We start from the raw sequence: 27,649 nt of genomic DNA on the forward strand, positions 1-27,649 counted from the left end.
TTAAATTCATTTCAGAAAAAATGAGTAATGAAAATTAGAAAACTGAGTAGCAGGAAATTCATATGAATCCAGAGTCTGAAGTAGGCCTGGGAAAAAAATGAACCTAGGAAAAGCATAGATGAGAGCAGCTGGGGGAGCAGAGGAAGGAGGACAAACAACAAAGTAACAAATTCCAGAGACCTAAACTTAAGAGGAAAGGGGACAAACAGAGCCTGTAACTAAGAAGCAATCTCAGCTGCTTCTCAGTAGGAGTCGGCATATGATCACATTTTAGCCTATGAAATGAAATGTTTAATCATTTTATAAAATTCCAAAATGAGTCCTATGGAAAGAATGCAGAAGATAATATGCATCCTAGATTCTAGTCTAGCATCACACTAATTACATGAACAGGCAAGTCAATTAATCTTCCAGAGAATTCATCTGTACAAAATAAAGTCAGCTCACATGGTCATAAGAGCCATCTTCAAATATTCAAATTCCTTTGTTGAAAATTTTGTCACTCCAATACAGCTTTTTAATATCATATTGGCCAGATTTACTGTAAATCCTTGGTGGGGAACAACGTTCCAAATTATAAAATTGTTGCCCTAAGAGCTGTTTTAACACACTGGTTTATAAGAAATGCCTGTACCCTTAAAAGGTTTTAGATGAATGCCTTAGCATGGTAGGGCTGGATTAACAGGCAAGCAGATTGATCAAGACCCCCTCTTGATTTCTTTGCACTTTGGAAAAAAAAAACAAAGTGGAAGAGAGCTATTAAAACAGATAGATTGATTGATTCTAATCAATCCCAAGGTCCCTCTTAGCACATCTTATAAGTGGATGACATTTTCAGTGCCTATCAAATCTTACACAAACTATACTGTGTTCCGGGTATGTAAAATAAACATTTTTAGGAGTTTCCTGATAGCCTACCAATTAAGGATTAGGCATGTCACCGCTGTGGGCTAGGGTTTGATCCCTGGCCCAGGAACTTCCACATGCCGGATGCATGCTATTCAGTCTTTTTATTTGAAAAAGAAATCTTCCAGCTATAAGACTTCAAAAACCTCTGATCTTTTTTAACATATTATCTACACAAAAGTAAGTAAAGCCAATTACGAGAAGAATAGTACAAGAAAAGGTAAGATGCAAAAGCTATGTGCCATGTTGTTAACGAGTATGAATTTTAAAATGCAGAACTTTGATTAGCACAAAAGACAACTTCTGAAGTAAATGCTTTAGTATGTTGATGGTATACTGAAAACTTATTAATATGTTTTAAAATAAAAACCCAGATTAAATATGAAATAACTTATAAAGTAATGCAAAAGTATTTCTCTGCAAAAATATTACGTCTTCACAGTTTAACTACATCTGTGTAGAACGTAAACTAAATAGAGGCAGAGAGAAAGACAAAAAGGAGAGAGAGATGCAAGATAGAGTACCTTTGTTGATGATGGTGGGGTAGGAAAATTAAGCCAGGCTGGAGCAAAGTCATGCTGCGCCATTTAGGTCCAGTCTCTCCAACTCAGCGAAACAAGGCTTCAACACCTCATGGCAAGTCCCTGTCATATAAAAATGGAAGGCATTAGATCTATATAGCTCCTGAGCAAAATTTCTGCTTATATCTCCTTGAAATTACAATGACCTATTTTAAGATTTCACTTATAACAAAATTTTAGAAAAGGCAAAAATATAGTGATAGAAACTAGTCAGTGGAGTGGAGATGAAGGGCCTAGGGAGAAGGGGACTGACTGCAAAGGAGGAAATTTTCAAGAGTAATGCGGTATTTATTCTAATTGTGGCGATGGTTACACAAATGTACACAATTGTCAAAACTCATCAAACTGTGCACTTAAAACTGCATAATTTTATTATAAATAAACTCTAGGAGTTCCCGTTGTGGTGCAATGGTTAACGAATCTGACTAGGAACCGTGAGGTCGTGGGTTCGATCCCTGGCCTTGCTCAGTGGGTTAAGGATCTGGTGTTGCCGTGAGCTGTGGTGTAGGCAGCAGACACAGCAGGGATCCCATGTTGCTGTGGCTCTGGCGTAGGCTGGCGGCTACAGTTCCGATTAGACCCCTAGCCTGGGAACCTCCATATGCCACGGGTATGGCCCTAAAAAGACAAAAGACCAAAAAAAAAAAAAGTTACTACTACTAAGAGATGTATAGTCTCTCTACTTACATGATTTCTACAATTAAAAAGGTTTTTTTAAATTACAATCATCACAATGAATATCTACTGCTCTTCCGCATTCTGAATTCAACTTTCTGGAAGCTCTCTCAATTTCATCAATAAAAATTTCAAGTTGCCAGCCCAATCTAACCATAGTAAATTTATATTTAAAATGAGGCAGAAGCCAACTGGGCAAAGTACTCATTCCAACATAGACATTGTGTGTTTATTGGGGGTGGGAAGGAGTAGGGTAGACTGGAAGTTTGGAGTCAGTAAACGCAAACTAATTCATTTAGAATGGATAAGCAATGAGGTCCTACTATATAGCACAAGGAACTATATCCATCCTCTTGGGAAAGAATATGATGGAAGATAATGTTAGAAAAGGAATGTGTGGAGTTCCCGTCGTGGCACAGTGGTTAACGAATACGACTAGGAACCATGAGGTTTCGGGTTTGGTCCCTGGCCTTGCTCAGTGGGTTAACGATCCAGCGTTGCCGTGAGCTGTGGTGTAGGTTGCAGACACGGCTCGGATCCTGCGTTGCTGTGGCTCTGGCGTAGGCCAATGGCTACAGCTCCGATTCAACCCCTAGCCTGGGAACCTCCATATGCTGCGGGAGCGGCCCAAGAAAAATGGCAAAAAGACAAAAAAAAAAAAAAGAAAAGAAAAGGAATGTGTGTGAATATATATATATATATATTTGTATATATAAATGAACAGGTCACTTTGCTATACAGCAGAAATTGCATAATAATCTCTAAAGTGAGACTTGAAAAAGCAAAATGATCAATATCACTGTTAACCGTCCTTTTTAAAAATCCCGTAAGTGCTACGGCAAAAAAAACTTAAGTCATACCAATTTCTTAAAACACTTCAAAAATTCCCAAGATACTACAAAAATATTCTACTTCTACTATCCCTAACTGTACTGGTTTACTAAAAGAAAGGTTAAACAGAGGAGGGGGGAAAAAGGTCAAGAGTGGCCAGATACAAGAAACAGAAACAACTGGTTAACTCACTATGGTAATGAAAATTTTTAAGCAGAAATTAAATGCTTGTAAGAGTTCGGGTTTTTTTAAAAAAAAAAGTTCATGTAATTTACCAATTCCAATATTCAGACATCTGAGCTCTAATTCTACCAACACTTGACATTGTATTTTGAAGTCTTCTGAAATAAAAATGAAAACTAAAGTGTTTTAGGATGTATAAGAGATTTTTATTATCTATTTTGGTTTTTTTCTTTGTTTCTTTGGCCACACCTGGGGCATTTGGAAATTCTGGGGCCAGGGACTAAATCCAAACCATAGCTGCGGCAATGCCAGACTCTTAACCCACTGCGTAGGGCCGGGATCAAATAGCACCTCAGCATCAAGGCAGGACCCTCAACTCATTATCTATTTTGAAGTGAAGCGAAATAGGAACTGCTTTGTGGTATTTGCGATTTAACTTTTCCAAACTCTTGGAAACTCTTAAAATTATATTAAGTCTAATAACTCAATGAGAATGGAAAATCATTTCTATAGCTTGCTCTAAAAAATTTGCAAAAAATCCAGAAGGGCTAAATAAAATAACCAGCAATTTAAAGCCTTTTTTAAATAGGGTTTCATTCCAAATGATGGTTAAATGAGAAGTTACATACTAAAACCTATCCCTAAGAGGCAAGCCACTACTACTGTCTCTTCACTTCTGCAATGTCTTTATGAATTTTAATTTAAATCTGGTTCTTAAAGAATAATCGCTCAAGAAAGCCATCAGAACGCAGCAGGCTTGCTTAACTATAAAACCATAAATAAAAGCATGAGATGTCTCAGTTCATTAAGTGAAAGATAAAATGAGGCCCGCATTCAAGTTCAGCAAGATAATGATCCTCAAGACTAAGACCAAGGACAGGAATTTAAGGGAAAGAGGACATTCCACAGCAGAAGACCCTCGTTATATAGAAACCTGAGGTGATTCAACATATTTTAGCATATGCTCCCGCCCTTCTGCTGATTTGAATAAGTGCCAAGACAGTCCTATCTTGACCTCGTAGGGTTAAATACTTCCTCAATACAAAGGAGGAGCTAAAGATGTAAGCTTCGAAGATTGAGGAGGAAGAAGTTCTCTTTTTCCCATCCCCACTTTTCTGGAATTATAAAAATGTAGCCCACCTAATCCTAGGGCAGAGCTTCTTTGCTTGCCCGCATGTATCCCTCACAAGCGTCCTATCTTAATTAATCTATTTCTTGCCTCTGACTTTGTCTCTCACTGAATTCCTTCTGTGCTGAGACACAAAGAACCTGACACCAGGTAAGTCCAGACACCAGGTGAGTGATTCTAATTAAAAAACCATGGGTTCAAGTCTCAATCCGGTTCCGGCTAGGTTTCCGTCAGAAGTGTTTCTGGTTTCAATACTCGTTAATATTAGGACATTAACACAAGTGTGTGAAGGGATCAGACTGTGCCATCCCCAAAATATGCCACTTTTACATAAGAAAAATTTTCAGCTGAAGGCATGTGATGAGTTACTGAAATCCCTTACCTACCTAAAAGCAGAGCTTCCCAAAAGAATTTATCAATTCCCTCCCCTAGAACAACTCTAATCTTCTCTTCTGAGATAGGGGGAAAAAAAAAAAACCTAGCACCACACCCAGACATTGCCACAAACTCCTAAGGACCCACTTATCTATCTTTCTTAAAAGTCAACTGCTTTTATATTAAGTACCCTTGTCCCCTACGAGGTTAGGTATAAAGATACCAAATTCTACTCATTTCTTTGAGTTACTCATCGATAGATACTCCCAAGTGTGAGCACAAACTAATAAACTTCTGTTATTATTTGTTATATTTGTTATTATTTGTTTTATTATTTTTTATTATTTTATTATTTGTTATTATTTGTTATTCTGTTATTTGTTTTCACTGTTAATCTGTCTTTCCTCTAATTTACAGCACCCCAGAGAACTTAGGAGGGTAGGAGGAAAAAGAAATTTTACTTCCCTACATGTATAAAGGCAAATTAAAATTTAAAAGCTCCACCCTATCCATTTTAACTGTGCTTTATGCCATCCAATTTTATTGTCTTCCTTTCCCTGCATGTTGAGCTGAACTGTGTTCACTCCCCTGCTCCTCTGTCCCAAATTTCACCATGTTGAAATCCAACAAACCTCAGAATGTAAACATATTTGGAGATAAAAATCTTTAAATGGATGACTGACTTAAATGAGGCTTTTAGGATGGAGTCTATCTATTCCAACCCTCCATGTCCTTGTAAGAGGAGGAAATATGGACACTGGAGACCAACCAAGGTACACATGCCCAGAGAAAAGATCACACATAAAGAGGCAGCAAATCTGAACAGACATTTTTCCAAGGAAGATGTACAGATGGCCAACAAGCACTTGAAACAATGCTCAACATCACTGATTATTAGAGAAATGCAAATCAAAACTACCACGAGATACCACCTCACACCAGTCAGAATGGCCATCATTAATAAGTCCACAAACAACAAATGCTGGAGGGGGTGTGGAGAAAAGGGAACCCTCCTGCACTGTTGGTGGGAATGTAAGATGGTACAACCACTACGGAGATCAGTATGGAGGTACCTTAGAAATCTATACATGGAACTACCGTATGACCCAGCAATCCCACTCTTGGGCATATATCTGGACAAAACTCTACTTAAAAAAGACACATGCACCTGCATGTTCATTGCAGCTCTATTCACAATAGCCAAGACATGGAAACAACCCAAATGTCCATTGACAGATGATTGGATTAGGAATATGTAGTATATATACACAATGGAATACTACTCAGCCGTAAAAAAGAACGGCATGATGCCATTTGCAGCAACATGGATGGAACTACAGACTCTCATACTGAGTGAAGTCAGAAAGAGAAAAACAAATACCATATGATACCACTTATATCTGGAATCTAATATAAGGCATAAATGAACCTTTCCATAGAAAAGAAAATCATGGACTTGGAAAATAGTCTTGTGGTTGCCAAAGGGGAGGGGGAGGGAGTGGGGTAGTTGGGGAGCTTGGGGTTAAGAGATACACACTATTGCCTTTGGAATGGATTAGCAATGAGATCCTGCTGTGTAGCACTGGGAACTATGTCTAGTCACTTATGATGGAGCATGATAATGTGCGAAAATAGAACGTGTACATGTATATGTAACTGGGTCACCATGCTGTAGAGTAGAAAAAAAAAAGTATTGGGGAAATAACTACCAAAAAATTAACAATAAACAAATATTCTTAGTTTAAAAAAAAAAAAAAAGAGGCAGCAAGAGGAAGACAACCCAAGGAGAAAGGCCTCAGAGCAAACCCTGCAGACATCTTGATCTTGGACTTCAGAATTATAAGAAAATAAATTCCTGTTTAAGATACTCTGTTTGAGTGTTATGTTATGTTATGTTATGTTATGGCAGCCCTAGCAAACTAATACAAATAGCAATGTTAGAAATGTAATAAAAATGTTTACAGGTTTCCTTTACACAAATATCAACTGGAACACAGGTTACTATCAAAGGGGACTGGGAGTGGGAGGAAGAATCCACAGTCCTATTTACACCCCAGGGATTCCAGCTTACTAGGAATCTTTTACCAGATTCCATCATAAGGCCTGAAGGCCGTATGTGCAGACATATAATGAATTAAGATTTTTAAATGCTGCCAGTACGAAAATCCTAATTTCTCATTTCTCACCCAATTTACAACTTGTTCACCACTGACAACAAAAACCTACCAGGGAGGAATTCCTGCTGTGGCTGAGTGGTAATGAACCCAACTAGTATCCATGAGAACTCAGGTTTGATCCCTGCTCTCACTCAGTGGGTTAAGGATCCTGGGGTTGCAGTGAGCTGTGGTGTAGGTCACAGATGAAGTTTGGATCCCACAAGGCTGTGGCTGTGGTGTAGGTTGGCAGCTACAGCTCCAATCCGACCCCTAGCCTAGGAATTTCTACATGCCACATGTGTGGCCCTAAAAAAACAAACAAAAAAATCTACCGGGGAAAACTGATTCTGAAATAACCCAAATTTAAACTCCGCACATTTTTAAGAGTATATGTCTGACTTACAAAAAAAAAAAAGGAACAAGGATTACTTTTAAGCTTAAAATATAGTTTTTTGGTTAGAAAAATAATATACTTTGGCAAAAGTACCAGATAGATGGGATTTTCCTATTCCTGGTAATGTTTTACAAGTGAATCCACCAAATCTGTGCCAAACATTTTCTCAATGAAAAATCTGCTCATATTGATCTCATCCAAATGATCAAACTTAACATCTTTATAATGGTTTATATTTCAGATAAGTAAGCTTTAAAAGTCACCAAGCCAGGAGTTTCCAGGCAATGAACTCGACTAGTATCCATAAGAACGTGGGCTCGATACCCGGCCTTGCTCAGTGGGTTAAGGATCCTGCACTGCTGTGAACTATGGTATAGGTCACAAACACAGCCTGGGAACTTCCATATGCCACAGGTGGGGCCCTAAAAAGGGGAAAAAAAAAAAAATTAAATTAAAAAAATGGGCTTCAGAGACCAATAGGCCTGGATTCAAATCAGCTCAACCAGTTATTAGGCTGCATGATCTTGACTAACATCAGTCTCAGTTTCCTCTATTCAATGAAATTAAGAAAACTACTACTTATCTTACAAAATTGATCCTGAAAACTGTTAAAAAGTTATAAAAAGACTAGTACCCTCCACCATTAGACTATTTACATAACAATCCTTGAATATGGTTAAGTTTTTCAAACATTTAGCCAACTTTTTTAGGAAGGCAAGAACCAGAAGGCCACTATTTATATTCATCCCTAGTTCTCTTAATAATAAACCTGTGGAATACTATTTAGTAAAAGTTTAATATATTTTCAGACTTCATTTAAAAAGTTAATCGTCTTCTTCCTAACTCAGGCCTAAAGACATTATATGGGACAGAGAAAAGGGGTCAAGAATCTAAATGAAGTATTAGAGCCAGAGCAGGGATGAGAGGGTATTAACACAGAGAACTGGCCCAACATAGGACATCAGCATCAAAGCAGAGTGACAAAGGACATCTAAGCAGAGAACAGCCAGGGATTGGGGCACTGAACCCAAAACACTGAGTGAGGAAGGCATCCAGGTAGGAAGAAGGAAGCAGCTAGAGTGAGTCAAAAGACTAAGCAGGGGAGTTCCCATTGTGGAGCAGCGGAAACGAATCAGGACTAGGAACCATGAGGTTGTGGGTTCGATCCCCGGCCTCGCTCAGTGGGTTAAGGATCCGGCATTGCTGTGAGCTGTGTGTAGGTCACAGACGCAGCTGGGATCTGGTGTGGCTGTGGCTGTGGTGTAGGTTGGCAGCAACAGCTCAGATTAGACCCCTAGTCTGGGAACCTCCATATGCCGTGGGCACAGCCCTAAAAGGACAAAAAAAAAAAAAGATGAAGCAGGGAGAGAAGGGTATCCACATGAAGGTGGTGGCAGCAGCGACTACAATAGAAATTGGATATATGTGGGGAAAATGACCAAATAAATATATTTAGAATAAAGAAAGCAGTAACTTTCTGGAAAGGGTGAAAACTAGAGTGAACGCTGTGTCGTACTGTCAGTATAATTAATGATTAATTCAAGTCATACAGGATACTAGTAGTCACATACACCACAAAAATAAATATATAAATATAAAAATAAATATATATACATATATTTCCCTCCTCTGCCCCAGCTTTGTGCACTGAGAGGGCCAGGCGTGAGCATAGTGACACTCAGTAGCAGTGAGCATACTTAACATCTAGGTCTTGTCTTCTAAAAACCATTTTTCACTAAAAGAAACTAGGGCTTTTTTGAGAAGTAAAGAGCTGATTACAGCACTAGGAAATGATGACAAAATAAGTCTGGAATATCTGTATAGAAAAAACCAAGGAGAAGTTCCCACTGTGGCTCAGTGATTAATAAATCCGACTAGGAACCATGAGGGTGCCTTGCTCGGTGGGTTAAGGATCCCGAGTTGCCGTGACCTGTGGTGTAGGTCGCAGATGTGGCTTGGATCCCGGGCTGCTGTGGCTCTGGCATAGGCCAGCAGCTACACCTCCGATTAGACCCCTAGCCTGGGAACCTCCATATGCCGCGGGTGTGGCCCTAGAAAAGGCAAAAAAAAAAAAAGACAAGACCAAGGAACTGTTCAAATAATGACTGGGAAATATCAAAAGTACACAGAAACTGGCCTGAATGGGTTCTCATTGGCCAAATCTGGGACAATCTGAGCATTAAAAATTAGAAATGAGGGAGTTCCCATTGTGACACAGCAGAAACGAATCCAACTAGTATCCAGGAGGACTAGGGTTCAAATCCTGTCCTCGCTCAACGAATTAAGGATCCAGGTTGCTGTGAGCTGTGGTGTAGGTCACAGACCAGGCAGGCTCAGATCTGGCATTGCTATGGCTGTGGTATAAGCCAGCAGCTGTAGCAGCTCCAATTGAACCCCTAGCCAGTGCAGCCCTTAAAAAAAAGAGAGAGAGAGAACAATATGGGAAGGATATCAACACAAATGGTGAAATATGGACCTCTTCCAAGAGCCCACCCCTCCACACAAACACCAAAAAAATAAAACAAAATCTGTCCCAACAACTCTATCAGAACTCCGAAAAAGTCAAAGGTTTACAACAATTACACAAAGAGTGACTTAGGAAAATAGCAACTTTAAAATGACAGTAAAGCTTTGTGGCATTTTCACTTGCCCTAGACCCACATCTCTTCGTGGCATTTTCACTTGCCCTTGACCCACAATAAGATCCAGAGTAGGATTCAGGTCTTCGGTTCCATAGTGAGCAGAGTAGACCTTATTCTCATAGAACTATGTCTCTCTGTGTAAACCTGTCTGGGGGCTACCAGAAGACTGAGAGGCACTTGCCTTTGTTTTGCCTAACAGGGAAGAAAAAGCTGTCAAGCAGAAAGCAATCCTCCAAAACAATGTAAGGCAAATGAACAACCCCCTGCAAGGGACAAAGATTTACAATTCAGAAACAGCAAATCCAAAGCCTGGGAGGGCTGGGGGGGATCACGGCTTTGCAACATTCTCCCTTATAAAAGGGAAATTAGAAAACCACACAAATGTCCAGGGCAAGATGTACACTCAGGTGAAAAATAGAGAGATCAGACCTGAAGCTTCCCTGACCACCCCACCCCACCCCGGCTGATGTTTAGGTTCATCAAAAGCAGTAAGTGAAGGCTAAGACAAAGTTATAAATAGCATGGCTAAACATTAAAGAAATGCCCCAAGAAAAAAGACTGGGAGGGTTCTTTTTTTTTTCCTTTTATTTTTATTCCTTTTGGTTCCAGACATGCACCTCAACAAAACAACTTGGTGAACAAGATAAAGACGGCTCTTGTTTGAAGAGCTCTTAGAGCAGCTCTCAAAGCAGCACAGACAACTAAAAACAGCTATCATATTGCTTTGAAACTACCACTGAACCTTTAATGAAGTTTTATTAAACACTGCTACCTGTTTCAGCTGTGCTGTAAACAATATGTTGGTTTCCTGCTTGGCCCATGTGTGAAGAATCTGCAACCTTTAGACAAGATAATATACTAATCCTGATAAACCTTTATAATTTTGTTCATCATGAACTTTTTGCATTAGTTTAAATTTCATTAAAACTTTACCTTAAACAGCAACAAACACTAGGTGATCACAATCTAAGGAACAGAGACTTCACAGAAGACAAAGACAGACTTCACAGAAACAGTTTAGAAAAGTCAATAAATGAACACACAACCACAACCCACAGTAAGCAACCCGTAAGGATAGAGAGAAAAAAATATTTGACTCCTGGAGTCTCCAAATTACAATATTCAAAATGCTCAATTTCTAACAAAAATTACACAGCTTGCAAAGAAACATGATCCCATTTGGAGGGAGGACATGGTGAGGGTGAGATAGTGATATTAGCATAAAGTGTCCCTGACAGAGCACAGACATCAATTGTCTTAAATATAAAGAACTCAAGGAAACCAGGAGAACAATGTCTCAACAAACAGAGTATCAATAAAGAGATAAGAATTACAGAAAAGAACCAAATTCTGGAGCCAAAAAGTACAGTAATTGAAATGAAAATTTCACTGAGCCAGTAGAAAGAAGAATCAGAGAACTTAAAGAGGTCAATTAAAATTATCAGTCTAAAGAGAAGAAAGAAAGAGAAAGAGGGAGAGAGGGAAGAAGGAAGGAAGGAAGGAAACCAAGTGAAGACCAGCAGGACACCATCAAGCATACCAACATACCCTTGGTGGAAATTTCAGAAGGAAAGGAAAAGAGGGGCAGAAGGTATCTGAAGAAATAATGGCTAAAATCATAAAATCAGCTAAAGATACAAAATTGACATATACCCAAGAAGCTAACCAAACTCCAATATATACAAAAAGATTCACACCAAGACACATTATAACCAAACTGTAAAAGCCAAATACAAGAGAATCTTCAAAGCAGCACCAAAGGCATACAAAGGATCTTCCATCAATAATATACCACACTAGAGTTCCCGTTGTGGCTCAGCTGTAAGGAACCTAACTAATATTCATGGGGACGCAGGCTGGATCTCTGGCCTTGCTCAGTGAGTTAAGGATCTGGCACTATTACAAGCTGTGGTGTAGATCACAGAGGCAGCTTGGATCCCCTTTGCTGTAGCTGTGTTGTAGGCCAGCAGCTACAGCTCTGAATTGACCCCTAGCCTGGGAAATTCATATGCCACGGGTGTGGCTCTTAAAAGACAAATAAATAAATGATATGCCACATTAACAAAATGAAGTGAAAATAACATATGATTATCTTAGCTGATGCAGAAAGGCAATGGAGAGAATCTAATATCCTTTCATGATTAAAAAACACTCAACCTGATAGAGAATACCTATGAAAAAAACACAGCTAACATCATATTTGATGTTAAGACTGAAAGCATTCACCCCAAGATCAAGACAAGCATATTTGAAAACACTTTTATTCAATGCTGTATCAGAAGTTCTAGCCAGAGCAATTAGACAAGAAATAAAGGCATCCAAATTGGAAAGATAAAAGAAATACAACTACTACTGTGTGTGATGGGTCACTTTGCTGTGCAACAGAAATTGAAGAAACAGTATAAATCAACCATACTTTAATAATAAATAAATAACAAGAAGAAAACCATACTCATTTACAGATGACATGATCTTATATATGCAAAATTCTAAAGAATCTGTGGAAAAAACTATCAGAGCTAATAAACTCAGCAATGTTGCAGGATATAAGATCAACACAGAAAACTTGTATTTCACACATTAACAATGACAATCCAAACGGGAAATGAAAAAAATAAGTCTAATCACAACATCCAAAAACCAAGAAGGTTTAAGATCTGTCCACTGGGAGTTCCCGTCGTGGCGCAGTAGTTAATGAATCCGACTAGGAACCATGAGGTTGCAGTTCGATCCCTGGCCTTGCTCAGTGGATTAAGGATCCGGCATTGCCATGAGCTGTGGTGTAGGTTGCAGACGCGGCTCGGATCCCGCGTTGCTGTGGCTCTGGCGTAGGTCAGTGGCTACAGCTCCGATTTGACCTCTAGCCTGGGAACCTCCACATGCCTCAGGTGCAGCCCAAGAAACGGCAAAAAAAAAAAAAGAAAAAGAAAAAGAAAAAGATCTGTCCACTGAAAACTACAAAACATTGCTAAAGGAAAATTTTAAAGACCTTAATTAATAAAGACATGCCTTGTTCAAGGATTAGGAAATTTAAATATTGTTAAAATAGCAATATTACCCAAAGTGATCTACAAAGATTCAACATAACCTCTGTTAATTCCAACAACCTTTTGTGCAGAACAAAAGCCATCGTCAAATTCATTTGGAACTGCAAGAAGCCCCAAATACCCAAAACAATACTGAAAAAGGAGAAGAGAGTTACAGGAATCACATACACCTATTTTCAAAACTTACCACAAAGCTATAATGATCAAAACAATGTCTTACAGGCACTGGGATAGATATGTAAACCAATGGAAGAGAACTAAGAATCCAGAAAAAGTTGTATGTGTATGGCTGATTTTTTTTTTTTTTTTACAAAAATGCTAAGCCCATTCATTAAGGAATTCATAGTCTTTTCAACAAATCAGCTGCAACAACTAGATAGTCAATGGGCTCCTACTCACACCTATTACAAAAATAAACTCAAAATGGATCAAAGACCTATAGACGCTATAACTATAAAAACAAGCACAAGAAAACAGAGGTAAAACTTCATGCCCTTGGCTTTGGCAACAGATTCTTAGATATGACACCAAAAACCTAACAACAGAAAAAAGAAATTGGACTTCACGGAAATTTAAAATTTCAATGAAAAGGGTATTATTGAGAAAGACAAACAGATTAGGAGAAACTATATGCAAATCTTCTCTGATAAGGGTCTAGTATCCAGAAAATATAAAAAAACTCTTATAACAACGAAAAAAAAATAGAGAGTTCTCTTGTGAAGTAGCATGTTAATGATCTGGCCTTGTCCCTGCAGCAGCTTGGGTCACTGCAGGGGCTAGTTGTTGCCATGGTGCAGGTTTGATCCCTGACTGCCAAGGAACTTCCATGAGCCATGGGCATGGCAAAGAACAACAACAAAAAAACAAACAACCCAATTTAAAAATGGGCAAAAGAATTGAATAGACATTTCTCAGCCTTCTCCAAAAAAGAAAAAAAGAAAAAAGAACAAGCGTTTGCCAAATACATGGAGAAACTGGTATACTTGTACCTTGTTAATGAGAAGATAAATTGATGCAAGCACTATGGAAAACAGTGTGATGATTCCTTAGAAAGGTAACCATACACCATATGACTCAGCAATACCACTACCATTTAAGTACAATTAAGAGAATTGAAAATGAGTACTCAAATACATAATATACCAATGTTCACAGCACTTCTATTCACAACAGCCAAGAGGTGGAAACATCTCAATGTTCAGCAATAGATAAATGATTGAGTAAATAAACTGGGTATGCATCCAATGGAAGAAGGAACGAAGCACTGACACACTCAATTAGGATTAACCATGAAGACATGCTAAGAAAAAGAAGCCAGACATAAAAGATCCTAAATTGCACAATCCCAATTTTTACAAAATATCCAGGATAGATAAATCCATAGAAATAAGCAGAAACAACCAGGGACTGCTGGGAGGGAAGAATGGGGAGTGGCTACTAACTGGACACAGATTTTTCTTTTGGGGTGATGAAAATGTTCTGGAACTAAAGTAAAGGTGGTAGTTTCACATCATTGTAAATGTACTAAAAATCACTAAACTGTATGCTTTAAACTGGTTAATTTCATGTAATGACTTTCATCTCAATAAAAATAAAGTGCCATATTCTAACCCCCTGAATAAAATACCATTAATCCAGACAGATAAAATATATACATTGTAAAAAGTTTAGGATGAAGTGGTTATGTGCACAATTTCTAAGAACTAAGACAGAAAGAAAGAGAAAGGGACGGGACGAAGAGGTGGAGAGAGGGAGGGAAGGGGAAGGAAGGAAGGAAGGTCTTTCAGTTTTGTAGTGATGTGGCCTGGCAAATATCCTAGGAAATCCTTAAAGAACAGGTCAAAGTGAACATCATGAGTAGTCAACAAACTGAAATTGTATGCCAATGAGCAAAACAATGCATCACTTTACTTTTGTATTATCCTAACCAAACGTAAATAAGCACAGCCTGTCTAAACATGAGAGATGCTAAGCTGAGACACACACACTAAAAGAACTGGCCCATAATCTTCAAGAATCAAGTCGTAAATGCCAAGAAAAATCATTTTTTAAAAATGATCAGGCTATGACAATTTCATTCTATATTTTCATGTCATGTTTTCGAACTTCTGAAAATTATACTTTGACATTTCATTTCACTCAGTTTTGTTTGCTTCACTATTGTAATGTCATTAATAAAATTTTATTAATACTTAGGCATCTATTGCACTAGGTGACTGGCAGACTTTCCCAATAAAAAGCTAAGATGCCCTTTTTCTTAAGCAAGCATTTAGAGGAATAAGATAAAGATGGTAAATAGTACAATAAACATTCACCCAGAAGAAAATCCTTGCCTAAGTAAAGAACATGGCCTCTAAAGGTGGCAAAATAATCTACTGCCTTACTATTTTTTGCGATTTTGGTTTCATAAGACAAAGGTGTCCAATATCCTCTATTAGCTATCAAACTCAAAAATATAGACTAGACTCTCAAATATAAAAGCGCATCAGTAAATTTCACAAGAAATCTAGAGTATTAGAAATTTCCATCCTTTAAAAAGTTTCTTTTTTTCTTTTCTTTTTTTTTTTTTTTTTTTTTTGCCTTTTATGGCTGCACGGGGGGCATATGGAAGCTCCCAGGCCAGGGGTGGAATCAGAGCCACAGCTGCTGATCACAGCCACAGCCACAAAGGATCTGAGCAGCATCCGTGATCTACACAGCTCATGGCAACTTGGGACCCTTAACCCACTGAGCCAGCCCAGGGACTGAACCCATATCCTCATGGATACTAGTAGTTTGTTACTGCTGTGCTACAATGGCAACTCCCAAGATTCATTTCATTAATGATTACTTTAACCTGGAATTTTGTTAGACCCCCATCCCCTGCAGCTTACTCTTAAGTTTTTCAGAAACTTCCTATGCTTTACTTACATGAAAAAAAAATACCATAAAAAATACAATGCAATGTTATGAGAATTGTTATTATTTATTAAATTGCTACCTAAGAAAATTGGTACTTTTATCCCTACAAAAAGAATTTTATTTAAGGAGAAAAAAAAAATCACTGGAAACAGCATGCTTTTAATTTTCAAGTTCTTAGAACTACTAAAGGTTTCTTACAGAAACTATAAAGCATTTCAAAACTTATAGTGAACTGACAATTTACAAATAAAATGCACCATTTCAAAAAAAATAAGCCTTACTCTATAAACAAATATTACTCATTGAGCTTCTTTCCTTCATAAAACTAAATAAAGCAGGTTGTCATCCCTGAATGAGACCCTTTTTTTTAAAAGGGTAGTTAAAGATAAACTTTAATTTAGAATTATATTGCTAATAATATGGACTAAATGTGATAACATTTAATTCAAATCAACTCATTTACTTAACAGTCAACGCGAGCAAAACCAAGTAAGTACTGAAGAGACAAGGTTCAAGAGGACTAACAGTGAAATAAGGTAAAACAAAGCCGCTGCCTCAAATCCTTTATCATAAAGGTTAAGGTATAAGCAAATTACTTATCTAAAGTATTCAAGTGCCAACATTATCAAAGTTCAAATAATGAACACACCTAAAATATACATATTACGTGTGTGTATGTATCTATATATATCGATATAGATATAGATATGCAGAGATCATCTTAAATATGTTCGCTGAAAAAGGGGCAAAATCTGAAGAGGTAATTTACCCCTATGTTACACAGCCAGTAATGATATGAACTCAGATCTTTTTGCCTGAAAAGCCATGCTCTTTGTTTACAACTAGCCAAACTTTCCCACAGAAATTGCTGAAAGTTAATAAACCCATTTTCTCCTGCCCCCTGAAAATGTATTTTCAGAAAGTAGCCAAAGCAAGCTTTAAGTCCTATTTTATAAACATGAAATTTCTGCACTGTACTATAACATGTTAATGCATGCTTTTTTTTTTTTGTCTTTTTGCCTTTTCTAGGGCCTCTTCCCACGGCATATGGAGGTTCCCAGGCTAGGAGTCTAATCGGAGCTGTAGACACCAGCCTATTCCAGAGCCACAGCAACAGGGGATCCGAGCCTCGTTTGTGACCTACACCACAGCTCACGGCAACGCCGGATCCTTCCCACTGAGCAAGGCCAGGGATCGAACCTGCAACCTCACGGTTCCTAGTCGGATTCTTGTTAACCACTGCGCCAGGACGGGAACTCCTCATGTATGCTTTAATATAAAAAACTTTAAATTATGTTTCCATCAAATGAAATAACTTGCAGCAAGAGGTACCTGGTTTGCCCTAGGGGTTTCCTAAACCATGTGTTTCAGAAAACACTGCTACAATGTAAAATCCCAGAGATAACACAGTTCAACTGGAATATCAACAAGAACGAAAAAGAACATGAGTACATATGACTATGCTTAAAAAAAAAAAAAGTGGATACAACTGACAATGTTTCATATAAAGAATTTGCTTTTTTTAAAAAACCAGGATAGGAGTTCCCATTGTTGCTCAGTGGGTTAAGAACCTGACATTGTCTCTGTGAGGATGATTTGATCCCTGGCCTCACTCCACGGGTTAGGATCCACCACTGCCTCAAGATGCAGTGCAGGTCACAGATGTAGCTCAGATCCAGTGTTGCTGTGGCTATGGCATAGCCCAGCCCCCAACCAAGGACCTTCTATATGCTGCAGGAACAACCATTAAAAATAATAATAATAATAAAACAGGATATTATACATTAGAATCAATAATTACCAAGAAGCTTCTAATGTACCATCCCTTAGGATCCAAAGATAGCCTTTGTTATTTACTATGTTCAAACACCAAGTCCAAGACACTAAACTGTAATGCTTTATCTTTTGTTTTAATTAAGCAGAAAACAAAGAAACTACCCTCTTCCAGCACTGATACAGAAAGGAAACAGAATTCATCACTTTCTCCCTACCTGCTATCACCACCTTGGCCAGTAAAATAATTCTAAAAAATAAAAAACTTGAAGCAATCAGTCACTTTGTGTGAAAAATTGAGAGTAAGAACATAATACTCCTGAACAGGTCTCTTAAAACTACTGAGGGCTTCCTTACTAAATAGCACAAAACTATTCTGTTATGGATATATCTAAACTCATCAATTTAGTCACTATACTCTCAACACATCAAGCTAGTTATGAACAGATAAACCAAACACCACTTACTATGCCAGGTATATCTAAATCTGAGTGGAGGAAGTGCTTTGGGGACAGTTAAGTAGAATGCCTTGAACAGCACAAAGGAATGAGAAATATGAACTTAATTCAGCAGGCAAGGGAAGTACTCAGAAGTTTTAGAGTTGCAATTACATGTCTGGAAATGTGCTTTCAGAAAACAAAATCCAGTAGCTTGTAAAGTAAAAGGGTTGGGGGACATTCAGTAAATCAACGGCAGAGGAAAAGGTATTCAAATTTAGAACTTTGGGGCCCATTACTACTCATTCATGACAGAAATTATCAAAAATTTTATTAAATTTTTTAAAGGACTACTCATGAGTTCAATTTCAATGGAAAAGAGCTTCCCTCAACTTTCTAAAAACTGAGTATAAAAGCCAAACCCAAAGCTCTCTTACAAAGAATGGAAATTGGGAGTTCCTTGGTGATCTAGTGGTTAAGAATTCAGTGTGTTGTCACCACTGTGGCTTGGGTTCAATCCCTCACCCAGGAACATCCACATGCTGTGGGTGCAGCCAAAAAATAAGTAAATAAAGAATGAAAGTAAAGGGAGCAAGAATAAGGAGGTAGCACATGTTAATCAATAAAGTCAGAACATTCCCTCACACCAAACACAAAAATAAACTCAAAACGGCTTAAAGACTTAAACAGTCATAACACTATAAAACTCCAAGAAGAGAACATAAGTAAAACATTATCTGATACAAATCATACGAATGTTTTCTTAGGTCAGTCTCCCAAGGCAACAGAAATAAAAGCAAAAATGAACAAACAGGACTTAAACCTCTAAGCTTCTACACAGCAAAGGAAACCATAAATAAAATGAAAAGACAACCTATGGACTGGGAGAAAATATTTGCAACAATTTCACCAACAAGGATTTAACTTCCAAAATACACAAACAGCTCATATAACTAAATAAACATACAGCTCCTTTAACAAAAAAAAAAAAAAAGAAAGCTCATATAGCTCATAAAGCAACAAAAAAATCAAAAATTGGGCAAAAGATCTAAACATTTCTCCAAAGACAATATGCAAATACCAGCATGTACATGAAAAGATACTCAATACTGCTAATTACTACAGAAATGCAAATCAAAACTACAGTGAAGTGTCACCACACCTGGTCAGAATGGCCATCATCAAAAATTACACAAATAAATGCTGGACAAAGTGTGAAGATAAGAGAATCTCATCCTCCCCCACCACCACACCGCTGATGGGAATGTAAACTAGTGCAGCCACTGCAGAGAACAGTATGGAGATTCCTTAAAAAACTAGAATTATCATATGATCTAGCACTCCCACTCCTGGGCACAGATCTGGAAAAGAAGAAAACTCTAATTTGAAAATATATGGGGAGTTCCCGTCCTGGCTCAGTGGTTGACAAATCCGACTAGGAACCATGAGGTTGTGGGTTCGATCCCTGCCCTTGCTCAGTGGGTTAACGATCCGGCATTGCCGTGAGCTGTGGTGTAGGCTCGGATCCCGAGTTGCTGTGGCTCTGGCGTAGGCTAGCAGCTACAGCTCCGATTCAACCCCTAGCCTGGGAACCTCCCATGTGCCGCGAGAGCGGCCCAAGAAATGGCAAAAAGACAAAAAAAAAAAAAAAAGACATGTACCCCAATGTTTACAGCACCACTATTTACCATAGCCAAGACATGGAAGCAACCTAAATGTCCACCAACAGAGGAGAGGATAAAGACGTGGTGTACACACACACACACACACACACACACACAAATACTAATCAGCCATAAAAAAAGAAAGAAACAGTGCCATCTGCAGCAACATGGATGGACCTATAAATGAATATACTAAGTGGAGTCAGTCAGAGAAAGACAATTAAAACATCACTTCCACATGAAATCTTAAAAAAAAAAAAGTACACATGAACTTATTACAAAACAAACAAATTTACAGAGAAAACCTATGGTTACCAAAGAGGATGAAGGAGGAGGAGGGATAAATTAGGAGTATAGGATTAACAGATGCATACTGCTCCATACAAAATAAATAAACAATAAACATTTACTGCATAGCACAGGGAACTTATATTCAATATTTTGTAACAGAAAAAAACAAAAAAATATATAGATATACACACATATATATGTATTACCGAATCACTTTGCTGTACATTGGTAACACAATATTATAAATCAACTACATTTCAATTTAAAAAAAAAAAAAAAGAGTAAGGGGGTAGTAACAGTGTATATGGACTGGGGGAAAAAGGCAGAGAGGGAGAATACAGAAACAAAATCTACTTGTGGAAGACAGCAAAGGACCCAAAGTGCAGAGCTGAAGAGACTGAGAAACCAAAGATGAATAGCATTTCAAAGTCAGAAAATGAGGGGGAGATAAAGATTTGGGGATGCTGGTAAATGGTATTAACATGGTGTGTTCTAAAATGAGAATTTATCAAGCCATATACTTAGAATTTGTACACATCCATGCATGTGTGTTATCATTAATAAAATACTCAAATGAAAATTTTTAACAGTAAACCAGGAACAAAGTTCTCAAGAACTATTTGGTAACTTTGAGCTAATCATCAATGGCCAATGATTTAATTACTCATGCCTAGGTAATACAGCCTCTGTAAAAACCCTGAAGGAAGGGCGTATGGACAGCTTTTGGGTTGGTGAAGTGCCTACATGCTGAGGCAGTGGCACATCCAAAACTCCACAAGGACCCTTCCAGATCTCACCCTAGGTACTTCATCTGCGTCCTCTACAATATCCTTTACAATAAACCAGTAACACTAGTAGTTCCCTGAGTTCTGATTTTAATATATCAAATGCTAAACCCTATCTTCTTGGTAGCTCCTGTTGTGGCTCAGCAGGTTACAAAACTGACTAGTATCCATGAGGATGCAGGTTTGATCCCTGGCCTCAATCAATGGGTTAAGGATCTGGCGTTGCCACGAGCTGTGGTGTAGGTCACAGTCTCAGCTAGAATCCCTCATTGGTGCGGCTGTGGTGCAGACCAGCAACTGCTACTCCAACTGGACCCCTAGCCTAGGAACTTCCATATGCTGCAGGTGCAGCCTTGAAAAATAAAAGAAAAAAAAAATCTTCTTTAAAAGCATTCATCTTAGTACAACAAGAAATCCTTACTAAATTTCAAACAAATAAAAAGCATTACCTGACACAATTCAATTAAACTAAAAATAACAAAATCAAAACAAAAAGACTCTTTCACACAATTTTAAAACAAGCTAAGTTAAAAGAAACAAACTCACAAAACCAACAGTTAATAAATTGGAAAAGCTGAAGAACTTAACAAATAAATTCCAAAACTGTTCTGGGGTGGGAGATGGGGGAGATCAACAGACAAGCCACCAGCACAGATATAACAAAATCAAAAAGACAAAGATCATTTAAAATCATAAGAAATCATTTTAACACCTCCATGTAAATAAAGTTGAAAATATAGAAACAAAACAATTTTTAGAAAAACATAATTTACTAAAAATGTCACAAGTTCCTTTGTGGCTCAGTGGATTAGGATCTGGCACTGCCACAGCTGTGGCACAAGCCATGACTTCAGCATGGGCTCCCTCCCTGGCCCAGGAACTTGCACACATGTTGTGGGCACAGCCAAAAAAAAATTTCCCAGGGAGAGAAAATCATAATAGCGTTTCATTACCAAAAAAGACACAGTCCAAAGTGTCTTTGAGACCCAAGATTCTAAGCAATGGAGAAAGGAAATACACATATAAGACAGAAAGATAAAGCTGAATTGGAAGTATCAGTATGAACTTAAGCAATACTGTAAGGTAAATAGACATAAGATTGGTTTAGAATTTAAAGTATACTTTAAATAACAAGCATTCAGAATTTAATTCAATATCTACAACGTGCTATTGAGGAATGAGGAAATCCAGCCATTTTCTACAACATAAGTAGATCTTGAAGGCATTAGGCTAAGTGAAAAAAATTAGAGAAGGACAAATATTGTACGCTCTTACTTCTATGTGGAATTTAAATTAAAAAAAGAAATTCACAGAGATCTGATTTGTGGTTACAGAGGTGGAGGTGAGGGGGCTAATGAAGGTGGTCAAAATGCAAACTTAAATAAGTACTAGAGATGTAATGTATAGTATGATGATTATAATTAACACTGCTGTATGATCTATATGGAAGTTATGAGATTAAATCATAAAAGCTCTCATTACAAAGGAAAAAACTTAATTTTTTGCTTTTTCTTTTTATTGTATCTATGAGAATGTATTCTAACTAAACTTACTGTGCTAATAATTTCACAGTACATTTAAGTCAAACCATTATGCTGTACACCTTAAACTTAGTTATGTATGTCAATTATATCTCAATAAAACTGAAAAAAAGATCAAAGGCGTAAAAAAATTTTAAAAACTGTAGCCAATTCCACAAGTTACTTATCAAAAGATTCAGTATACATATATATACACACATATATACGCTATTCCATTAAATACAATTAAGCTTCCTACAAAGAAATATTACACGTATTTGTTTTTCTGAATGACATAATTCATCAACAAAAATTGTATTTTCGGAGCAGATACTTCAAACCAATATTTTAAACAATATTCTCCACAAGAACACATACTACTGAGGACTGAAGTGGAGGAAGTAGAGAAGGGAGGGAAATCAGGAGATCAGCTCACTCCTCTCTGGTACCAGAAGTGGCAATTATAGGTAAAAAACAAAGTTGTGTTATCAGTAATGATTATCCTCAAATTACCAAAATGTAATATCCACCAGACTACATTACAAAATGTGTTATCAATTTAATTCCCTAATTGGTTGCTTTGTGCTGAAACCCCACACAGTAGATTTATTAGCAAAGAACAGAAGAAATCCTGACTTTAAGGACTGAAAGAAAGTTACTGCCAGTAAAGATCACACAGAAGTGAAAGAATACTTGCTGAGCATCAATGTGCAGGTATTACATAACACTTAGTATCTCCTTCCTCCTAATAAGGTTATTTTAATCCAAATTTTACAAATTTTTAAAAAATTTAACTTGGTTATACTCAAGATGTCACAGCTAGTCCCTAATTAATGAATTTCAAACAAAAATGTCTTACTCCAGTCATTTCATCTAAATTATGGCACAGAATTCATTTTTTAAAATATAACTTTCCTGTTTACAGAATAAAGGGCTTGAAAATTTGCATGTCAAAGGCAAATCAAATTTTTAGAATTAGGAATTTGGAAGTGAAATATTAAAAAGTTTCTTTAATTTCAGATTACATAATTTTTCATCTTTTTATTTAACATAACTCCACTTTAAAAGCCACAGTGAGTTTTCTTGTGGCACAGCAGGTTGGGGATCTAGCATTGTCACTGCAGCAGCTGCCTTGGTGCAGATTCCCTGGCCCAGTAACTTCCACACGCCATGGGGGGGTAGGGGTGGGAGGGGAAACCACAGTGATTAAGACACCATGGCATTAACATGAAAAGAAGAAAGAAACCTAAGTGGAAAGGAACAAAAAGTCCATACACCCATACACATATGGAAATTTAGTATGTACAAAGAGTTGGGACAACTTTCCTACCTCAAATCATCAAATAGATCAAAGATTTAAAGAACATTCTCAAAGGTTTAAAGGAGAAAAAAGCAAAGTCATTATAGAAAAAATGGGGGAAAATTTCATTACCTCAGAAGGGAGAAGCAAGGCCTGTCTAAGTGTGACATACAAAATAAGAAGTGATAAAAATATATTTATATATAAACTCGAAAAAAGTTCTCTATGACAAAACACATCCAAGGTAAAAGGAAACAACAACATACTGGAGGATGGGGGGGGGGCACAAGGAGTATTTGTCACATAAAGGACATATAAAGGGCTTTTGCCTCCATACATAAAATATTCCTATAAATTAAAAGAAAACACTCAATACAAAAATGGGGAAAGGATATAAAGAGTTCAAAAAAATCTTATATATATTTTAAAAAAGTCATTCTTAAAGGAAAAAAGCAAAATGTCTAAAAAAAAATCTGATACCCCATTAGTGTTGGAAATGTTAAGTTGGTATACTTCTATGGAGAGCATTTTGGCGTAGCACTCAAATTATACTCAAAAATTCCATTTGTCAGAATGTACTCAACATTTACAAGGATATTCACTAGCATTGTTTATAATAGTATGTAAAAGATGAAAAAACTTACTGTTCATCAGTAGAGGTCAGTTAAATATTATGCAACCAATAAAAAAACAGGGTAGCTTTACATGTATTAACATTGAATCATCTTCCAAGATATTTCCTTAAGCCAAAAAAGGTGGATATCATACTATTATTTATATTAGGAAGATATATTGTGCTTAAATATAAAGAGAGATCTCTGGAAAAATTCATAAAAAAACAGTAGTTTCTTCACTATTGCTGGGCAACAAGACTGAGGGGCTGACTTCTCTAAAAATCCTTCCACTATTTATAATCTGCCCTGGGTTCATGTGTCAAAATAATTTTTTTGGCCACACCTATGGCATGCAGTAGTTCCAGGGCCAGGGTTCAAACCCACACCACAGCAGCAACACAAGCCACAGCAGTGACAATGCCAGATCCTTAACCCATTGTGCCACCAGGGAACTCCTCAAAATAATTCTAAAACCTCTTTAGTCTGACTCAACTTTACCACTTTTTGAATCCTCAAAGTCTTTAATATAATCTATTTTTTTCTGAAGCCAACTTAGGCTCAAGAGCAGGATTCCAAGAGCAGCAAACAAGTTTCAACAAATGAATTTATAAAGTAAGCCTAACCCTATAAGTCAGTTCACACAATGCTAAGAGATATAGGAAGATTTGGAAATCCAGGTACCTTAATTTAAAGACATAAATGGCTATGAAGACAAATACATATATTGTATTCAAACACACACACCACACCTCACAAAATTTGCTAGGTAACTTGCCTAGGGCTTTACAATATTATTTCATTTAGCTCCTCACTACATCCCAGAAGCCTCATAGTATCTTTTCTTCAAAACAAGAAAAACAGGTTGTTATATAGATGTGAAGCACATTTTAAAGTTCCCAGTACTAGGGGGAGGGAGTGGGAGGGATCGGGAGCTTGGGCTTATCAGACACAACTTAGAACAGTTTTACAAGGAGATCCTGCTGAATAGCATTGAGAACTTTGTTTAGATACTCATGTTGCAACAGAAGAAAGGGTGGGGGAAAAAATGTAATTATAAGTATACATGTAAGGATAACCTGACCCCCTTGCTGTACAGTGGGAAAATAAAAAAATATATAAAAAAAATAAAAATAAAAATAAATAAAGTCAAGCGATGACTCCAAAAAAAATAAATAAATAAAGTTCCCAGTACTCATCAAAGGCAGGTCAAATTCACTATACACACCCTACACATACTGTAAATAACCCAGGATACTTTAGGTAGCAATCTTGCACTATATAATAAACATTAACTTTTAAATTTACCAAATTATCTGAGTTTAAGTTTTAGTCTTACTTGTCAGGGACTGTTTTGAGCTCTAGCTTTACGGCAAACCATGTAAGATACAGATCTCAATCTCCTAGATAAAAAGTCTTTTACATGGAAAAGAAGAAAAATGAGTAGCCTGAACTGCAATGGCAGTCACAACTTGCTTTCCACTAACCTAGCCAACTCGGTCTCCAAATAGACTCCTGTCCTCTCATCAAATTCAGTCCTTGAAAGACCCTAATTTAAAGAACTAAGGTGAAGTATTGTCACTGCAGTGGCTCGGGTCACTACTGTGGCAAGGGTTTAATCCCTGGCCTGGGAACTTCCATGAACAGTGGGAGCCACCAAAAAAAAATAAAATAAAGGACTAAGGTGAAAACATTTTACTCATTCTTCCCCATTCCCATAGTGTGCCCATAAAAGGAACTCATTTTAAATGAAGACAGACCAAAGAGTACTTCACGTGGAAAATCTGAAACTATAAGCTGAAAACTCAGTTTAAAAAAAATGAGGTAGAGGAACACCTGTTGTGGCTCAGTGGAAACAAACTATCCATGAGGATGCCGGGTTCGATCTCCATCTCTGGTCTGGCTCACTGGGGTTAAGGATCCAGCATTGCTGTTAGCTGTGGTGTAGGCCAGCAGCTGTAGCTCCCATTCAACCCCCTAACCCGGGAACTTCTATATGCTGCACCTGCGGCCCTTAAAATAAAAAATAATAAATGAATTTTTAAAACCCGAAGTAGAAAGAAAAACAAACAAAAGACTGAAGCAACTACGCTTGCATAGGGAAAATTCTTAAGAAATCTTTATAATGAGGTAGTTTTCAACCTACAGTGTGTGTGAAGCAATGATTTCACCACTAACCTAATAATACTCACTACAGTAGCCTCAAGTTTAGCATCCTTCTAGATCTTTAGTAGTAAATAAGTAGGCCCCTTTGCAAGGGATTTGTAAGATCCAAAGCAAAACCAAACTGAGAAAACCTATAATAATACCAAAACTAATTAAAGCTCAATAGGCATAAATCTGTATTTGCAGCTTGGGGTGTGGGGAGGGGGGGGTGGAGACGCACAAAGCATGCAGAAGTTCAAGGGCCAGAGATCAAATCTGGGCCACAGAAGTAACAAAGCTGGATTCTTAACCAGCTGAGGCACCTGGGAACTCTGTATCTGCCTCTTTGAGGAGGAAACGTAAAAGGATTGTTTCCTCCTCAAATAAAGATATTACTTAATATAAATCAATTGTCATAGCGTTGATTTTCAAAAATGAGGAGCCTAAACTGGCCACCCACATATTTCAAAGTCACTCCTTGAAATCTAAAATGTTTTATCTTTTTTAAACCAGAGAGGGAAATGGCATGAGATTTCAATCCCTCTGATTTAACACTTCAAAACTGGGGAAATTTTTTTCAAAAGGCAAAGGTCATAATAAAGAAGTCTTTATCAGGTGGACCCTTCCAAAACCACCCTGAATCTAGCAAACAGAAAAGCGGCTCATGTAACAATTATTTAAGTCTAAGCAAAAACAGCTTCTAAATGATCAGACAACAAAGAAGTCTGGCTGTAAACAACCCCCTAACAAATTTCATTTAGCCCCCCCCCATGCAGTTAAACAGCAGCTCTATGATAAAAATAACACTGGTATATACTCAATTGGGAGGGGAGAGTTAAGCTACATTATCTAAGATATTAAATCTTTTGCTCTGCAAGCACTGCACTGAGCATATAACAATAAACAAATGAGACAAGGTACCTGCCCTCAGAGAAATTTATGCAATAAAGACGGGTAAGACTAAAGAAAGAAGATAATTAAGAGACTGCCTTGAATGAAATAAATAGGATAATACAGAGCAGCAGGAGAAATCTAAGAAAATCGTTGTCCACTTTACATAGAATGGTTAGAGAAAGTCACTCAGAATATGATATATGAGTCAAAACTGAGCTAACAAGGGGAAGGGGGGGTAGAGAATATAAAAGCCCAAAGCCAAGAAGGAAAATGTCTCATGTGGTCAAGGAAGAGAAAGGGAGCCAAAGGCCAATGGCCTAGGAAAACAGTAGGCAAGGTTGCAAAGAAAGGGAAGGGAAAAACAATGAAGATGCTAGCAGACTGCACAGTCTGTATGACTCTTAGGTCC

General features: G+C 37.5%; 1 protein-coding gene across 3 annotated transcripts in view; it reads right to left on the reverse strand.

Annotated features, from left to right (window-relative positions):
• GPBP1 (GC-rich promoter binding protein 1) overlaps nt 1-27,649 on the reverse strand; it is an 80,106-nt gene that overhangs the window by 38,250 nt on the left and 14,207 nt on the right. For all 3 annotated transcript variants that reach the window (XM_047757475.1, XM_047757395.1, XM_047757319.1), the window contains exon 3: nt 1,431-1,550. In XM_047757475.1, coding sequence (XP_047613431.1) covers nt 1,431-1,493 — 63 coding nt within the window. In that variant the 5' untranslated portion in view covers nt 1,494-1,550. The remainder of the gene's footprint in view (nt 1-1,430; nt 1,551-27,649) is intronic.

Source organism: Phacochoerus africanus, chromosome 1 (genome assembly GCF_016906955.1).
Source record: "Phacochoerus africanus isolate WHEZ1 chromosome 1, ROS_Pafr_v1, whole genome shotgun sequence".
NCBI lineage: Eukaryota > Metazoa > Chordata > Mammalia > Artiodactyla > Suidae > Phacochoerus > Phacochoerus africanus.